At 35.2% G+C, this 18,404-nt stretch overlaps 1 protein-coding gene across 10 annotated transcripts in view; it reads right to left on the bottom strand.

Annotated features, from left to right (window-relative positions):
• LOC107091684 (catenin delta-2-like) overlaps positions 1 to 18,404 on the bottom strand; it is a 196,579-nt gene that overhangs the window by 56,930 nt on the left and 121,245 nt on the right. For 7 of the 10 annotated variants that reach the window (XM_015385752.1, XM_015385755.1, XM_015385756.1 and 4 more), the window contains 2 exons: positions 11,834 to 12,077; positions 8,381 to 8,437 (listed from right to left, as the gene is read on the bottom strand). In XM_015385752.1, coding sequence (XP_015241238.1) covers positions 8,381 to 8,437; positions 11,834 to 12,077 — 301 coding nt within the window. The remainder of the gene's footprint in view (positions 1 to 8,380; positions 8,438 to 11,833; positions 12,078 to 18,404) is intronic. The other 3 variants (XM_015385757.1, XM_015385760.1, XM_015385761.1) reach the window with 1 other exon arrangement.

The following is an 18,404-nucleotide window of genomic DNA, read 5'->3' as shown; positions in this document are numbered from 1 at the left end:
ATTGCAGTCGTTATACAAGATTTAAAGATTCTCTGCATGCTTTGTCTTCTTTCTTTCTGAGTTTCCTTCTACTTTGATTTAAATCTCTTTGACAGTGCAGAGAAGTTAGAGCTCCACACAGATACTCCATTTTCTGGGATCTGGTGCAAAACTACTTTCTCTTTGATGTATCTTATTCTTGTTTCAAAAACAGTCTAACGTCCCCAAGGACATGATTTCTGTTGGCTCCAATCAAAAATAAACACATGGACACACACGCACATTCTTTCATAAGATGCCGTAGGTCATTGTGCTGCTTCAAAATAGTATTAGTTATCATTCACTAAGTTCTGTGCCTTACTATAGGAGCCAACAAACATCACATTTGTACGCTCATTGACTTGCACCCACAGTCAGCCATCAAAGGCTGAACAAAAGAGCCAGGATTAGAAAGCCTTTGTCTCTAAGTTTTATAATGGGCCAATGCTATAAGCCCAGTGTTTGAAAAAGAAAAAATGAAAAGAATCATTTCAAAGCTAATTTTTCCTCTCTCTCTTCTAAACAATTCTCTATTTTTGAAAATCTCTTGTCTCCACATCTCTCATTCATCCTCCGCCTGCCTCGAGGCACATTCCCACATAAACATCCAGAGCCATTTAATGCTCTTCACAGGCACATAAAGAGGAAGCATGTGTCTCAATGGGATGTGATTAAAGATGGCATACCCTTGTATAGGTCACTTCTTGGGTTAACAAGCTGATAAGACACCCAATGCTACACCTGAGCAGGCTAATGCTAATGTTTCTGTGGGTGTATTTTTTATTTTTTTTTTATCGAGAAAGCTTACACACTCGCAACCCGTGCATACATTAAACTTCTTAAATAAATATTATCCAAAATGTGTTTATTTTGAATTAATCTAATTAAGGCTTTATGCTTCCCTAAGTAAAAAAGAGAAACATTTAGCATAATCTGCAAAGATATCAGGTTAATCTGGTTAATCCTTGGGTAACAATTCCAGATGTTCAATGTTTAATACATGCGTTGCAGTTCAAAACGTTTCACTTCAAAGGTGCTATATTTTCAGTGCATGCCATTAATTTGAGCAACTGCACAACAAATAAAATTATACAAATACCAAACTGGAGCATAGATATTAAATAGGTAATATTTAGATTAGCCTTTTTTTTTTTTTATCAATTATCCCACTGGATATTTCAAGCAAAGGATTCATTTCTTAACATGCAAACTATTTTTTTTACATCATCCTCAGCAAGGTTTTCTTTTTTAGAATCACATGGACATTTATTTAGAGAAGTCCGGTGGTAATGCATCGCTGCAACCAGATGGATCACAGATATAGCAGAGAGTTAACTTCAACTCCCCTATTTCCTTTCTTAGTGGAGCAGAGTTGAATGCAGCAAAAGTATAGGTTATGCACTGTGAGATGATGTGAAACATCTATAATCTATTGCTGTTGCCATTACTCTTTACCTATGCAGGTCCCCTACGTGTGACTTAAAAATGGGAGTGACAGCACAGATATGATGTGTGGAAACAAAGGGAATTGTGCACAAGACTGAAGCTTGATAGAACCGTACAGCAAATTTACAGTGACAGACAGCTCTATTCTTATAGAAAAAGACAGCAAGAGATGAATCACTTGTCTTGTCTGTTCAAAGGGCAGAAAATGGATCTGTTCTGGAACACTACACTGCAGGTGGGTTGGGTTTGCACCCTTTGGTCCATACCAAGACACCTCATCTCACTAAAGTATCAGCTCAGTAGATAAGCACTAATGATGTAGGCCGTGTCTGAATGTTGAAATTCGTAGAAATGTGACCAATGATGCAAATTAAAACTTTCATGGGCTTAAAGGGTAATATAGTCTATACTTTGGATATGTCGTTTTATTTGAGGTGGAAAGAACAAGTGAAAAATCATTAAAACAAACTTTATTCTATGTGGAAAACCTAAAGTGTAAAAACTCCGAGGAGGAAGGGTATAATGGTTTGATTTTTGGGAGAAAAAACACAATAGAAAAGGGAAAGAGAAAAGTATCTGTTTTGAATATAGACCTGTATTAACCATCGTGTTTGCTTTATTTTGCAGTGGTTCACTGTTAAATTGAATCTTTTAGGCTTGGACAAAATACTGTAATGATAGAATGAGTGATGTCCGTCAGTAGTTTTCATGAACAAGGAATTTGGTTTTGGTGAGTCACCTGTACACACCATAACAGATAAATGTATCGACTGTGTTGTTCACATTTCGGTTTCTTACGTTTTCCAAAGTCAAATTTTCATAGATGCACAAGTTCAGCCTTAATTTCTTTATCCATTAAAGAATGACTTTTCATAAATTTAGAGAAAAACATCTTGAATAAAGTACTCTTTATTCTAATACGACAAAAAATCACATTCAGTTCAATCATTTGCCTTAAACATTCATCTAATTTGTAAGTACTGTCTATTTCTATGTAATTCAATCTCATTTGTTATACAGCTGTTCTGTGAAGCCTCAGAGGTTTGTTAGAGAACATTAAATGCATAACAACCCAGAGCAAAGCTCCAAAATCAAACATTTTGGCTTATATACAAAATACGTGTGGTGGAAAACTAACACTGCATATCAGCAAACACTACCGAGCCATCTGTATATCTAGGGGAAGAAATAATCACACAGACAATTATATCTGTACGTGTTTAATGTTCTTTAACTAAAGAAGAATGTGTGCGTGTAGTAAATACAATGAAATCTTTGTTTTTAAGAGTCTGTGTTTCTGCTTAAACTATCTAAGTCCAACTATTAGGTCAATTCTATTATGGTTTTGGTTGGGTTTAAGTTTTCTTTTTGGGTTTTCATTGGTTTTATTTCAATGTTGTGTTATTTTAGTTGTTTTTCGTTGTATTTGAGTACTTATTTATTTCTTGTTTACCCTCTGTTTTTATCTTTTGTCAGTCTCCTTCCCTTAGCTCGTCTTCTATCAACACCTGCTCCGAATCTGCTAATGAGCCTAGTCTTTGTTCATTCTCCCATTTATACTTCTCTTCAGTTACTGTTTTCTGATTCCTTGTCATCTTTTTGCCCCACATGTTTGTTTTCCCTTTACATCTCCTGGATTTCTCTATTTTGTTTGTGGACTTTTGCTTCTTTTGCCCTTTGGAACATTATTAAATCAGCACAATCAATCTCTGCATCCTTCCGTCTCTGCTTTTGGGTCTTCAAATTACCTTCCACCTAACCTAACAAATTCATTGTACTAGGACACACCACATTTTTCTACCGATGTGATTTCTACTCCTAAAAACATGGGTGGGCAATCCCACTAAATATGTTTTTCTATGGAATAATGTTTTCTCATAGCTTAAAAGTTCATGAAATCACAGATGAATGTTAAAATCTAATACCATTGAACAATGAATTTAGACAGCAGCACATAGAGATGTAAGGATGCTACAGTTAAAGTGTTTCATATTATCTGTTTTGTTTTTTAAAGAATTAAAACAATATTTAAGTGTGGAGTGTTTGACTTCTTAAAGCTCTGCTTCTATTCTTGCTCCTTGGTCTCGCTTAAGTTTTCCAAACCCCAAACTAACTTTATGTCAGTAAAATTAATTAAAAAGTAGAGATAAATAAAGGCAAATAAACATTCAATTTACATGCCAACACCAGACCTGGTCACAAGCAAAACAGTTGAAGATTTATTGCCCTATCATAAAAATAGAACCTCATTAACAACTGACAGAAGGCTAAAAATGATTAAAAGAAATAAAAACATCACATTAAAAATAGATAGGAAACAAATTAATTGACCTAGCTGTTACAAAGCCATTCCTAAATCTTTGTGACTCCAGCAATCCACATTTGAATACATAATCTAAAACAATGAGAACATTTAGCAGTACTGAAAGCTTTATAGAAGTGATTGATCTATATAAATTACTCTATGAGGGCCTCTGTGACTCATCTTAGAAGCCACAAATGAACAAAAATATTTTGTCTTACCATGAGTACCCCTCTCAGTCAAAGGTTTGCTGATTGTCCCAAAGTGGAATGTACAGTATCTGATTATAAAATAAAATTTGTTTACTTAGTCTTTTAATTTGAATATTTAGGCATTTTATGTTTTCCATCTGAAAAAAAAAAGAAAATACATAAATATGTTGCCTGGAAGTTAGTAAGGAATCAAAACAGATGCAAAATAAAATCATGTTATAAACCCATATTTATAAAACTGGAGCTCCTCTGAGTAACTCTGCTATTATCGCATTTAAACTTGATGACTTGGGAAGAAAAATCAGAACAAAACTTATAGTCAGGCTGACTTAATTAGTTTTACTTTGTTTTCATCAAAGTAAAACTAATTTGAGCTTGTTTGATGAGCTGCGATAGCTCAGTGGGAAAAACAGCAGATAACACCAGGTAACACCAAAACACCAGGCTGTTCTCTACATCCAGTCTGTTCCTCGGCTTGGTTTGGATGAGTGTCATAGCTAAAGGTGAACTTAAACATTGAAGAAAAACTTACTTTTTGGTTGATAAAAGCTTGTTTAATTTTTCAATTGAGTCCCCTCAAAGCAAAACAGATCTATTCTATTTTACTACCTAAGAAATAAAATATTTCCATGTACCCCTTGCAATACACGGTCGGACCAGTATGGGTATGAGTACCCGCGGATGGGAATCACTGCAATAACTGATGAAACCATGCATTCTGATCTCACAGAGAATCCTGTGAAATACAAAAAGCAAAGAAGTAAAAAGTTCCCTTTGGATTACATCTTGGCCAATGTCCCTTATTTGGGTATCATCGCCTAAAGGACACTGTTCAAGATGTCTTGTCCGCCATTAAGACACCACTTTGCAACCCAAAGTTGTTCCACCATGTTATTTTTGTTTCAAATTACTCTCTGTAAGAAGATATACTGTAGTTGTTTGTTCTGCTTTCCAATTGCAGTGCCTTGCATATTTCACATACTAGAAACTTGCAGAAATAATGTATTGTTCTGTTTGTTTAAGAGCAGTTTTTTTACTTGGTGACAATAAGGTCCTGAACACCAGAAACTGTATTGTAACTGAAATATTTGCCGCATGTGAATAACCCCGCCCCATTTAATATATATATATATATATATATATATATATATATATATATATATATANCTGTATATCTAGGGGAAGAAATAATCACACAGACAATTATATCTGTACGTGTTTAATGTTCTTTAACTAAAGAAGAATGTGTGCGTGTAGTAAATACAATGAAATCTTTGTTTTTAAGAGTCTGTGTTTCTGCTTAAACTATCTAAGTCCAACTATTAGGTCAATTCTATTATGGTTTTGGTTGGGTTTAAGTTTTCTTTTTGGGTTTTCATTGGTTTTATTTCAATGTTGTGTTATTTTAGTTGTTTTTCGTTGTATTTGAGTACTTATTTATTTCTTGTTTACCCTCTGTTTTTATCTTTTGTCAGTCTCCTTCCCTTAGCTCGTCTTCTATCAACACCTGCTCCGAATCTGCTAATGAGCCTAGTCTTTGTTCATTCTCCCATTTATACTTCTCTTCAGTTACTGTTTTCTGATTCCTTGTCATCTTTTTGCCCCACATGTTTGTTTTCCCTTTACATCTCCTGGATTTCTCTATTTTGTTTGTGGACTTTTGCTTCTTTTGCCCTTTGGAACATTATTAAATCAGCACAATCAATCTCTGCATCCTTCCGTCTCTGCTTTTGGGTCTTCAAATTACCTTCCACCTAACCTAACAAATTCATTGTACTAGGACACACCACATTTTTCTACCGATGTGATTTCTACTCCTAAAAACATGGGTGGGCAATCCCACTAAATATGTTTTTCTATGGAATAATGTTTTCTCATAGCTTAAAAGTTCATGAAATCACAGATGAATGTTAAAATCTAATACCATTGAACAATGAATTTAGACAGCAGCACATAGAGATGTAAGGATGCTACAGTTAAAGTGTTTCATATTATCTGTTTTGTTTTTTAAAGAATTAAAACAATATTTAAGTGTGGAGTGTTTGACTTCTTAAAGCTCTGCTTCTATTCTTGCTCCTTGGTCTCGCTTAAGTTTTCCAAACCCCAAACTAACTTTATGTCAGTAAAATTAATTAAAAAGTAGAGATAAATAAAGGCAAATAAACATTCAATTTACATGCCAACACCAGACCTGGTCACAAGCAAAACAGTTGAAGATTTATTGCCCTATCATAAAAATAGAACCTCATTAACAACTGACAGAAGGCTAAAAATGATTAAAAGAAATAAAAACATCACATTAAAAATAGATAGGAAACAAATTAATTGACCTAGCTGTTACAAAGCCATTCCTAAATCTTTGTGACTCCAGCAATCCACATTTGAATACATAATCTAAAACAATGAGAACATTTAGCAGTACTGAAAGCTTTATAGAAGTGATTGATCTATATACATTACTCTATGAGGGCCTCTGTGACTCATCTTAGAAGCCACAAATGAACAAAAATATTTTGTCTTACCATGAGTACCCCTCTCAGTCAAAGGTTTGCTGATTGTCCCAAAGTGGAATGTACAGTATCTGATTATAAAATAAAATTAGTTTACTTAGTTTTTTAATTTGAATATTTAGGCATTTTATGTTTTCGATCTAAAAAAAAAAAAAAAAAAAAAGAAAATACATAAATATGTTGCCAGGAAGTTTGTAAGCAATCAAAACAGATGCAAAATAAAATATAAACCCATATTTATAAAACTGGAGCTCCTCCGAGTAACTCCGCTATTATCGCATTTAAACTTGATGACTTGGGAAGAAAATGCAGAATAAAACTTATAGACACCTGAGCTTGTTTGATGAGCTCCGATAGCTCAGTGTGAAAAACAGCAGATAACACCAGGTAACACCAAAACACCAGGCTGTTCTCTACATCCAGTCTGTTCCTCGGCTTGGTTTGGATGAGTGTCACAGCTGAAGGTGAACTCAAACATTGAAGAAAAACTTATTCTTTGGTTGATAAAAGTTTGTTTAATTTTTCCAGTGGGTCCACAGCAATCTTCCCCAACACCCCCCCCCCCGCCCCCCCATTTTTTTACACATATATGCATTTATATATATATATATATATATATATATATATATATATATATATATATATATATATATATATGTACACATAAAAAGCCAAGGTACCCTTATAATATAATTAATATAGCAAGGTCTTTATGTATTTAAAAAAATCCAGATGCTGTGATTGCTCTGTTTTCTGTTATAGTCAAATTATTTCTTCTAAATATATTTTTTGAAGAAAAGAGGCTGCTTGTTTTTTGGGTCTGAACACACTTTCCAAAGCTCACTTTGGAGAGTCCATTTTAATAAAAAGCTGGCTACAGCAATCAGTATTAAATCTTTGGTAAGTAGTAGCACTGTTGTACTTAGGTTTTATGAATAGTTCTTAAATTTTTTCATCTTTGTTTAAACCTGTGGAAGTTTGTTATATGTGTACTTGATGTTAGATTTAAATAAATATTTAAGAATAGTAAAGACCAGTTCATTTTTAAACTTCAGTATTCAAAACTTTAAAACTGATGTAATTTCCTTTTCTCTTGATCACTTGCTCTATGTATTTTTGCTTTTAGTTTTAACACCTCTTTAAAGCTGGACAATTTTGCAACATCAAAGAAATTTGAACATATATTTTTTTATAATTCTATAAATAAAGTGCTATTGCTATAGCATTAATACTTGTCATACTTCTAATTTCAATATTAATGACTTATCTTATATTTGGCCATTCTTTTTAGTCAGATGCAAGTATGTTTACAGAAAAGTTTGGTGTTTTGCAATAATTTGCTCTTTAAATAAAGATGAAAAAAAAAAAGAGTAAAAAAATTAAAGTCAGGAGCCGAAATAAAAACTAGCCATCCACATGACCACAGCCAACACCAGATGGATTAAGAAATCCCACAAACAGACAATGAAGACACACATGTGACTAAATGAACCAACCAGCTGATAAATCAATGAAATGATGAATGGAAGATGAAAAGGAGAGAATGAGGAATATTTACTCGCCGAAAAACAAAGACACTGGATGATTTTTGCAAACTGTACACATAGCAAATAAAACACCAATTGTTTGTATGTTAAAATAGAGAACGCAGCCTATTTATTTCAAATTTTAGCATCGAACTTGGATCTGATTTCTAATCCAGTTCCTTTTAAAATATGACACTTCAATAAACTTCTAAATGGGTGACAGTACAAATATGAAATGTTGTCATGCTACCATTAACATTGGATCAAATATCGGTGCCATATAGAAAAATGATGGAGCCATTCAGTGAATGAGACAAAGGGAAGATAGACAAAATGTACATATGTAAGAATAAATAGTTGGATTACTTTGTCATTCTTTGCTCGGCTTGATTTTGATTCCACACAAGGAATTCAGGGTCGTACCTATCGAGGGGGGACAGGCAGAGAGAAACAAGAGAGTTGTAGACGTTCCGTGTCTTGCAAGAAGTTATTCAATAATTTTCAAAAATAATTAGGATTAGTAAATAGAAATCAAGACGCAATCGCTAGACTCATCTTTCTCTCTCAACATTTGGTTATCAGGCAATGGTGGAGAAGGACTGGGTGGAAGGCATGCATGCTGGCAGGGTGGGTGGAAGGAAGATGGTGAATATGACAGGCAAAGAAAGGCTCTTAGAGAAATCTTAGCTCCATGTTCTCCACTTCTCTATTAACTTATCATGTGATTAATGGTCTGAAATGACCCTCTTTCACATTTAATGGATGACTGTTTTCTTCAAATTAAAGCGATCAATAATCTAAGGAATGGTAGATATATTAGAGCTGCTATGTTACGAGTGTATTTTCTGTACGCTAGTTTACATTAATTACATACATTAAAAATGATATATGAATAAAAATGTACTCTTAAGAAATATGGGGTGGCTACTTTTTAATGTTTATTATAAATATTATCTATATAGAAAAGTGAGTTCCTGACATATAGTTTTTGTAAGAATGTGTTTTATTTATTTATTTATTTTTAGGCAGATTGGGAAATAATGAGATAAAAGCTATGTTGACATCTTGGCCAAGCTTCAAAAACTGGTACTTCTGAGCCGTACTCGTCTTTTTGTCAAAAAAACAAAAATCCCACATAGCAAGGATAGATTATAGTCCTTGCAGCTGTCTTCTAGACTGCTAAATTATTTTCAATGATATTAAAAATACAATTCTAAGATCATTTTAGAGATTTTTAGTTCAATAAAATCCTGTAATTAATTCCGGATGAACTGTCAGATTAAATTCATTAAGACGATTATCTTATGAACGTTGTTGATTTTATTGGAAAACATTTTAAACAATGGCACTATGTGATTGACAATAGACACAACTAAAATCATAGTCTTTGTAACTGGCTTTCAATATGAAATTAGATGAAATACAATTTTATTAATCATGGATATTCTTTTAGAGAGATTTTTAACAATAATAACAATGTGAGGCATATTAAACAATCACTTGAAGATAAAATTCCCAGCCTCGATCTGAATAACTCAAATCGGTGAGGACACTTAACCGAGTGTGGAACTGCATTCCAGTCATCATAAGTGATATCTGAACTGTGCTGACAGTTAGGAAGCAGAAAGGACCAGGAAGCAGAATGATTTCTAGTGCCAATGCAGTTAGCAAAGAGACTTTCTGACTTCCCTAGACACTGTTATGAGCTATACAGTTGCCCACAATCCTTTGCACGACAGGAGTTATAGGCACAACTAATCTCACAGAGTAACAAAAATACATTACTTTGTGATAAGTACGCTGTGTGACACATGCTAATGCACACACCTTCATGTGTTTTGGGTTTTATAATGGAGAGGTTTAGCCGTCCGCTAAATTTCTGTAACTTTTAGTCCCAATTTGAACAGCGTAATTTATGTGTGTCCACCACATAAGGACTTGCGTAAGACTAAAAGCTGCCTGGATTCACAACCACAGTGCAGAGCTCCTTTTCTACCCTGGAGAGTGTTTTGTTATTTTTTAAATGGAGAGGGATATAGGTAGGAGATACAATTTGGACCCTTGTCCAATTCCAAATGAAAGTTATTGAAATATTTTACAACAAGAGCTGTCTACAGTTTAAATGTGCTCCTTTCTGTGTGGCTTGTGATCAAATTTAATGACGTGTTTCAGCTGCGTTCTGTGCAAAAGGTGCTGACCTATGTTGCACGACAGACACTTAGAGGGCTGCACCCAGCCAGAACTAACTCTGTTGTACTATTGATGTCATTGTTCAGGGTAAAAAAAACAATTGGAGTTTTGGAGAGCCCGAGATTTGTCAGATTAACACAACAACATGCAAAATCTATACATCTTTTTTATGCTTTTCACGCAAAACTACGCTGTACTTGCTCAAAGCTACCATACCAGACTGGGAAACCCTACTGCTCAGCTTGCTAGTGCAGACTATGTCACTATTTAATATATCACTGCAAGTTAAAAATCAACAGAGGCTTAATTCAGAAATACCGAGTAGAAATAAATTTAGGATAAATCATGAGTAACTGCTTTCAAAATTGTCTTCAGACAAACTTTGTTGTGTACGGATAGAAAATAAATAAATTCAGTTGAAATAAATGTAGCAAAACTGATGGGATTTGTTGAAAAATAGATATAGATCAATGTCTTAAATGTTATGTTATGTTAGATCACATAATTCTTGTATAAGTACAGTCTTAAAGGGACCCTCCCTGAAATAGTGGAGCTGTATATGGCTGGCACAGATTCTGGATGTGCATGTTGTAAACATGAAGCAAAATGCTATGAACTGCAAGTCCATTTGATCAATGTAGCGGGGCTGATGTGTTGTGAGTACAAAACAATGATGCCAGAGCAAAACAGTGAGCAAACAGACAAGGTGGGTGCAATATGCAAAGAGAAAAAATCACTTTAACGGTGGGTGAAGAAAAGAGCAATGAAAACAGCAGGAACAGGAGCCGCCTGCTCTAAGTTGTTCGCTTGTGATACACATTTTTAGGGTCATTCTCATTAAGTAATTAACAGTGTGAAACGCAAAGCTGAAATGTCACATTGAGATACTTGAACTTCATTCAGACTCTTTATATTGTTAAAATCAGTCATAAGTTAGAAAAAAGGAACTAGCAGAAAGAAATTCTGTCACATTAGGAATATCGTTTTAAAGACGGAAGAAGCAGCCTTCAAACAGCTATTAAGCTGTCTTTGTTTGAATCTCTCTTGATGGGTCCTATTTATCTCAAAGTGTCTCCATCTTGCTTCCACACTTGCATGCAGAGCACTGTTCCTCTTAAAGCACACTTTACGCAGGCTTTCCACGTCAAACGTTTCTCCCAGCTGCATCAAATGTAACTGATTGCTGCTGACAGAGACGAATTTCGCTCCTAACACTGAGGGTAAACTTTAAAACAGGACCTAGGAGTGTGTGCAGGCATTCGAACAGTTGTGTGAAAGAGCTTCAAGACCAGTTAAACCAGAGGGGACAGTGAAAGATGTGGCATGATGTGCGCCTCATACTAAAGCCCAGATTCAGCCAACCTTTTTGTCTACCAAACTGTCAAACACTGACAGTCAATTATCTGTTGCTACAGACTGTTGAAGCAACACTTATCTTTGGCACCCATTTGTTGTTCACTACTAAATTCTGTCAGTATCAATATTTCCTCTCAGTAAGGAGTAATACTTGGAGAAAAAAAAGATTCTTTGGTGAATCTGGCCCTCAGTACATTTTGTGAAAGTGAAGAGGAAGCAGAGCAAAGGGCCTCATCAACAAGCCAGAGCACAGATGTCTTGCTTTTTCCTCACCTTGGGTCCTTTTGGATGCTGTCCACAGATGGAGACCTGCCAAGAGCAGCTTCAGGGGGGAGTGCCGGGCCTGACTTGCTGTAAGGGGACTCGCTGGATGGACAGAACTGTAGAGTGCGATACGGATTGGCGTAATCGGCCGCCCCACCTCCTGTAGCGAAACTGCCTCTCTGGAAGGTGCCTGCAGCGCTCTGGCTTCCAGTTCGCTGCAAGGGGATTGGGTCAACACCAGGGGAGGACGGGGCTAGAGTGGGAAGAGGAGCGTAAGGATAAAACAGATAGTTGAGGACCTCTTGGTACAACTGGTTCACCACTGGGGTTTAGGAAGCAGGGTTTGATTCGGCAGGGTGAGTGAAGGTAAAATTAAGCACAGGAAAGAAAAACCCCACCGGAGGATCCGTGTGTGGGAGCAGGAGCAGTACAAAGCAACAACACCGGAAGGGAAAATAAAACAGAAGCAAATGTCATAAAACAAAGTTCAGGGGAGCAAGTGGGACAATATGAGGTAAAATTATTTAATTAAACAAAAAAATCACATAAAATCCATCTGAAACTTAAAAATTAAAGCCTATTTAGCCAATTTTTGTTCTACTTCTGGCCCACTGGAAAGGACATAGTGGTCCAGTCTGCTCAAAGCAAAACATTTGGTTGCTGCATTTGTAAATGATGATACATTTATACATACTTTTAAATGAAATCTACTTCAAATGTACTACATAAGCTAAAATAACCTGTTATAAAACAAAAAAAATTAATTCACAACAAAAGTTGCATTAACTTTTTAATCTGATTAGAAACATATGTTTCAATAAGCAGCCTAGTGGTTTTGGTTATATATAAAACATAGCTTGACATCAATAGTTGTCTTTAAATTAAATGATGTTTGTCCCCATTGTTCTTTGCAATATAGTCAAGTTAAGTCAAATTGGATGGGGAATAAAAATGCTTTCTTCTGAACTGCTGTATTTGAAGCTGTTTGTATATGTGGATGTTGCCACTGACCTAATAGAAAGTAAATCTGTCTCCAAGTCTCAGGTCCTTAGCAACCACTAAAGGATGTTCTTCCAAAATCCCCCTATATTCAACTCCATCTATCTTCCCATCTAGTGTGAAAGGCTTTCCAGTCTTGGTGAAAAGGGTTATGCATTTTTAGTTGTAGCTACACATAGTTTTATCTGCACATAACCACACATACTTCAAATAATTGAAATAATAAGTGCTGTGATCTACACAGACCAGCAAGCTGCTTTGACTCTCCCTATTTAAATGAGTAAACAGTGTGTGCTACTAGCAGTCTGAGTGTGGTTCAAAAAGAAAGGTCAAGGTTTTTGCCATGGATCTGGAAATTTAATGAAAAGAATTATTAAACCAAACAATAACAATCACGACAACAATGATGAGGAATTTGTATAACGTACTCCAATAAAATTTGTGCAAAAAATTCCAAGACATATTAACTTTGCCCCCCTTTTGATCAATGGGGTGATGATTGTTCCCTGGTGATGTTAACCTTAATTTTAATTAATGTTAATTCTTTTTAGACATGTGAGAGTATTTAGGGTAAATACTTGCTTGCTTTCATGTGACGTCACATGGCAGATGAAAGGCATAAAGCAAAGTAGCTATGGACATGCAAAACTTGTAACGGCTACTCTACTATTTCATCACTGAGTGCCAAAGGCTTTAGTTAATCATGGAGGATAAGGTAAAAAAGCTCAATGCTGGAAAAAGTGGATTTGAAATCTGCGATTGGGCAGAGCAGTCTGCTGGTGCCTCATGTCTGCAAACTCCATCATCAGTATTATCTCTGCAACTTTCTTTGTTCGTATTGTTATTATTAAGGTGTAGTACTTAGGAATTATTTTAAAGCAAATGTGAGTCTAATACAGACTGCGTTGAAAGTTTTAGGCTGCCCAGGCTCTTTTGGTATCATTAGGTAGATAGGCTGGGCTCCAACGGTTACAGTAATCTTCTCCTGTTATGTAAATGTATGAACTAACAGGGATGATAATTATCACAGGCTTTGTGGGGCTGAGATTCTGGACCTACCTGCTGACAAAAAAAGTTATAGTCCTCCAGATCTATAGATGTCCATCTGCTGTAGCAGGATGGATAACCTAATAGTTTGAAATGTCTTTGGTCCATGATTGTTGGCAAATTATTCTGGCAAATTATTGTTTGGTAGAAAACCATTATTTTTATGAAATATGGTTCAAATCCAACATATTTCTTTTTTAAATATTTCATTTGAAACTGAATCCAAATCCCTACAATACTGGCTCACTGCAACTGCTATTTTGCTTAATACTCTCCATCTGTTATCACATACCATCAAAACCATGTGCCTGAAACCCACCTATTGCATATAGTAAAGGTTGTCTGCAGTCCCAATGCATTAATTTGTGTCAGCATGTTCATATATCTTTATTCCCCTGACTGATATTCACAGACTCTCCCTCATTTCTTTATCATATAATCAGTATGTCCTTTGGAGCTACAGCAACCACAGAAATGTTGTATATGAGTTTGCACCTGATTTTCAAAGGTGCTATATTGACAGAAAATCTGCCCCTACCCAGTAAAAACTCCACCCAGCTTTTTAAGCATTTTGCTCATATGAATATGATTTGCATATCCATAAAGGCCCACATGCAAAAAATGTAGCATTCTGTTCTGCTTGTTTTAGATATGCAAAATAATTTTCACCCGCTTTACTGATCAGCCTTTTTAAAGCATGTACGGACAAGTTTGCATGTGTTTTAATATGACCAAGATCAGGCACGTTTGTTTTTAAGGAAGGTCACACATTTCAGTTTTGGACTCATCAGACTAGGACACAGTCTTCCAGTGTTTCCCCTTCATGGCCTGCAGCTAACTTTAAAGAGGGCTTCTAGTAGTTTTCTTCTTGCCGGTCTTCTTTAAAGGTTGTACTTTTGGAGCTGACTTGTGTAATTTTTCCACCTGACTTGTGGATTAAAATGTAAAGAAGTTAGGATTAGAAATATGTTTTTTTAAGGCAGTAAAATGTTCTTAAAGACAGTCCTGTTTTTTTTCAGAAAAAAAAAGTCTTTATCCAGTAATGAAAGGCTAATTAGCAGCCTTTATAGAGCTAAATCTACTTAAGCTTCAATTTTATTGGAAAAGTTTTACTGACAAAAACTTAGGAAACATATTATTACCAAACTTAATGCAGGTTAAGTATAACATACCAAAGCCATATATAGACTCACATTCATTTAATCATTCTTTTTCATAAAAAAAAAAAAATAGATTAAATAAGTGTTTCACTTATATTTTCATAAATTTTCTTGGCTGAGGTGCTAGGCTAAGACTAGCTACAGTAGCTGACATGCTAAGTAACCTTTGTGTTTTACTCAATATTATTTCTCCATAGTTGATTAATAACATTAATATCACTTTTGAAGAACATACAGAGGAGGTTTCTACAATATTTTACCACTCAGTCAGGTTGCAGACCTCTTGAAGCAATACTTTGTGAATTACTCTAGCCTGGATAATCCCACCATGCCCTAAAGTGCTGAGATTGCTGAGGATTTTTTTTTTATACCTTTCACTCAGAAAACAAAGGATCACTAAAAGACAATTCAGGAAAATATAGCTATTGTGGACACACTGACTTTCTTTTTGGTTTTCTTTTGTGTTGGTAACAAAAAATCCCCCTGTGATGTTCAGCCTGGTCATTTCCAACTAAGTAACCTCACTGAAGGTCACTCATGAATGCAGAACAGGAAATGGTATGATTGAATTTTTTAATGTTTGATATGTTTCCTTTTGAACAAAAACAACTAATTATTCACATTTGTATAAATGAAATGTCTGAAAAAAAACCTATTCTATAAAATGTGTGATGTGGAGCATGCTCAGTTTATAATTTTTTTTTCTGGTATACTTTTATTTTGTTGTAGCGTTCACCAATGAGGCGTCCAAATCTATGGCACCGCTTTAGCAATGTTTTAGTGCACGGTTGATTTATGTTGATTGCATTGAGCCCAAACTAACGCCCTAGGGATTAATTGAGATTAATTTTCATCTTTGAAACTAATTCGCTAACAGACTGTGACTGGAAGACAAATTGCCAGAGAGACCCCAATTGGATTTGCTTACCTGGTCCTGTTAAAAGCAATACATGATTGGATGGAAAAAGAGAGTCTCCGATGTATATTATCTGTTAGTGCAACATAACATCATCAGACAGCTGCTTGACAGAAACCAAACTGTGCCTGTTTCTTCTTCTTTTTTGCTTTGTCTGTTTGATCCATCACTGTATTCTACGTATCACATGGTGACATCTTTTACAGGATGGTGTCAAAATAAAATGCTTCAGTGAATAAGAACACACCATAGGTATTTATCTCTGTTCTTTCCTGCCACCCTTACGGCCTGTGCATTCTTTAGCAAACCCGTTGAATTTCCCATTATGCATCCTTTTATTTTACCTGAGGGGACTCTCTGGATATTTTATAAAATGAAACTAATGCCTGGTAAGTTATTAACAATTTAAGGCTTTATGTATTCCAGTCATTTAGGGTAACAGCTGCAATAACTTGGTTCAGCTTTGTTTAATTTAGGTCTTTTAATAAGACCCAATGGAAAGCATTGCTTAAAGTTGCCTATGAAAACACGCTAACTCTTTTATGAAACATTACATTACTGTCTTGTTAGATTTAATTAGACAACATACAAGTCAAATATAATTTCCTTCTTATAAAACATATAAAACACACTGTTAACATAGAGACTTAAAAGCAACACAATGTCATATCTGCTGAAAAAGTTGAACAGATATGAATATCTTTGCAAGGAAGCATAGTAGTCTTTCGAACCATTTGGAGAATCTGCATTTGGCTCAGTTTACGTTTTTTTTGGGGTCATCCTCAGTGCTACAACTTGCCTCAGCTCATGCTAGTTTCTATGAGCACTGCTGTTAAAAAAAAAGGAGGTTGGATGAAAGGCAGTGAAGGAATGGGGGCATTTTATTAAAAATCTTTTTCCTCAACACATCTGAGTCTGGGATGCTCAGAAATCTTTAATATACCCTAAATCTAAATCAAGATGAAAATCAATAAGCAATTTCCCAAGAAAAACATGTGGCAGAATAATACTGAAAGAAGATGAGAATTCTAAAAACAGAAATAGAGCATAAGGGTTAAGGCATGTTTGTGTTTATACAAAGAGATGAGAAAAGGGCTTCCTGTATACCTATTTTACCTCAATATGAAAATTGTTATAAAATTTTTAAAAATGAAGCAAACAGGAAGGTTTATTGATTTTAAGGAAACCATGGTGACAAAAATGTAATCTTTAAAGATAAAGGAACAATCAAAATGCTTTCCTGTATTCTATGCATTGTCATGGTTTTGGTTCTGTTTAAGTTTTCTTTTTTGAGTTGCCATTGGTTTTGTTTCAATTTTATGTCATTCTAGATGTTTTTTTGGTTGTATTTCAGGTATGTATCTCTTGTTTACCCTTTGTTGACCCCTTTTTGCCAGTCTCCTTCCCCTAGCTCCTTTCTAGATTCTTCTGTTCACCACTGCTCCCAGTCAGTTGATTACTCCAGTCTTTGTTCTGTTTGGATTTATGTTCCTGCTCTTCAGTTACTGTTTGCTGATTCCTCCTCATGTATGTTTTCCTTGACATCTCCTGTTTTATTAGTTTTGCTGGATATTGTTATTGTTGGATTTTTGCATCAGTTGCCACCATTTGGATCAAATCTGAAAGAAACCACCTTAGGTTCAGTCTCTGCATTTAGGTCCTCTAAAAACCCCCAGACAACCTGACACGCTTAAGTTGTCAATTAGATGTGGTTGTCTCACCAAGTACTGTATATTGGCATTTAATAGAAAAAAAGTTTCTGTGTGGCTAAGCATGATGCATCCCTTTTTCGTATAGTCAATATTTGGATAAAAGCTTTGAAAGGGAAACATGTTACTTTTGCCACAGCCTCATCTAAATCACAGCCTGACATTGTGAGGTTTATTCATTTGTGTTCTGTGTAGGTCTGACTGACCCATGCATTCAAATAAAAATAAGTCAAATTATTAAATTAAATATATTGCTTTTTCCGCTTGGCCTTTTCAGGTCGTAAGGATGCAGTGATTGATTTTCTTTACTGTAGACAGAGTGTCTGCATATCATAGCATGAACTTAGGTAATGTAATTATTTGAGGTGCGCAGCTGCAGTTATGTACTGCTGGGACGGAGGTTTAGACTGAAAAAAAAATGGTTGCCCAACTTTTTAAAAAAGCATCAATATTCATGCTTTATGGTCAGCTTTATTTGTCGTATATGCACCAGGTCGAAACAACAAAACTATTCTTACACTTCTTCAGGAGTAGAACTAAAACTACTTGAACCACGGCAGAAAATTGGATAATACTTTAGGATTATTTATCAGAAGGCTTCTAATGTATTAAAAATAACTGCACATTTTAGATAGTTTTTCATTCCTATAAATGGTCCTTACACCTAAATGCCCATTCGGAGATGCATAGAGTTTTTATGTAGGATGGATTTGACCAGTAAACAGCCAATTATAGACTGAAAAAAAACA

This window comes from Cyprinodon variegatus, unplaced genomic scaffold (genome assembly GCF_000732505.1).
Source record: "Cyprinodon variegatus isolate N-32 unplaced genomic scaffold, C_variegatus-1.0 Scaffold347, whole genome shotgun sequence".
Classification (NCBI taxonomy): domain Eukaryota; kingdom Metazoa; phylum Chordata; class Actinopteri; order Cyprinodontiformes; family Cyprinodontidae; genus Cyprinodon; species Cyprinodon variegatus.
This window is presented reverse-complemented; position numbering and strand designations above follow the sequence as displayed.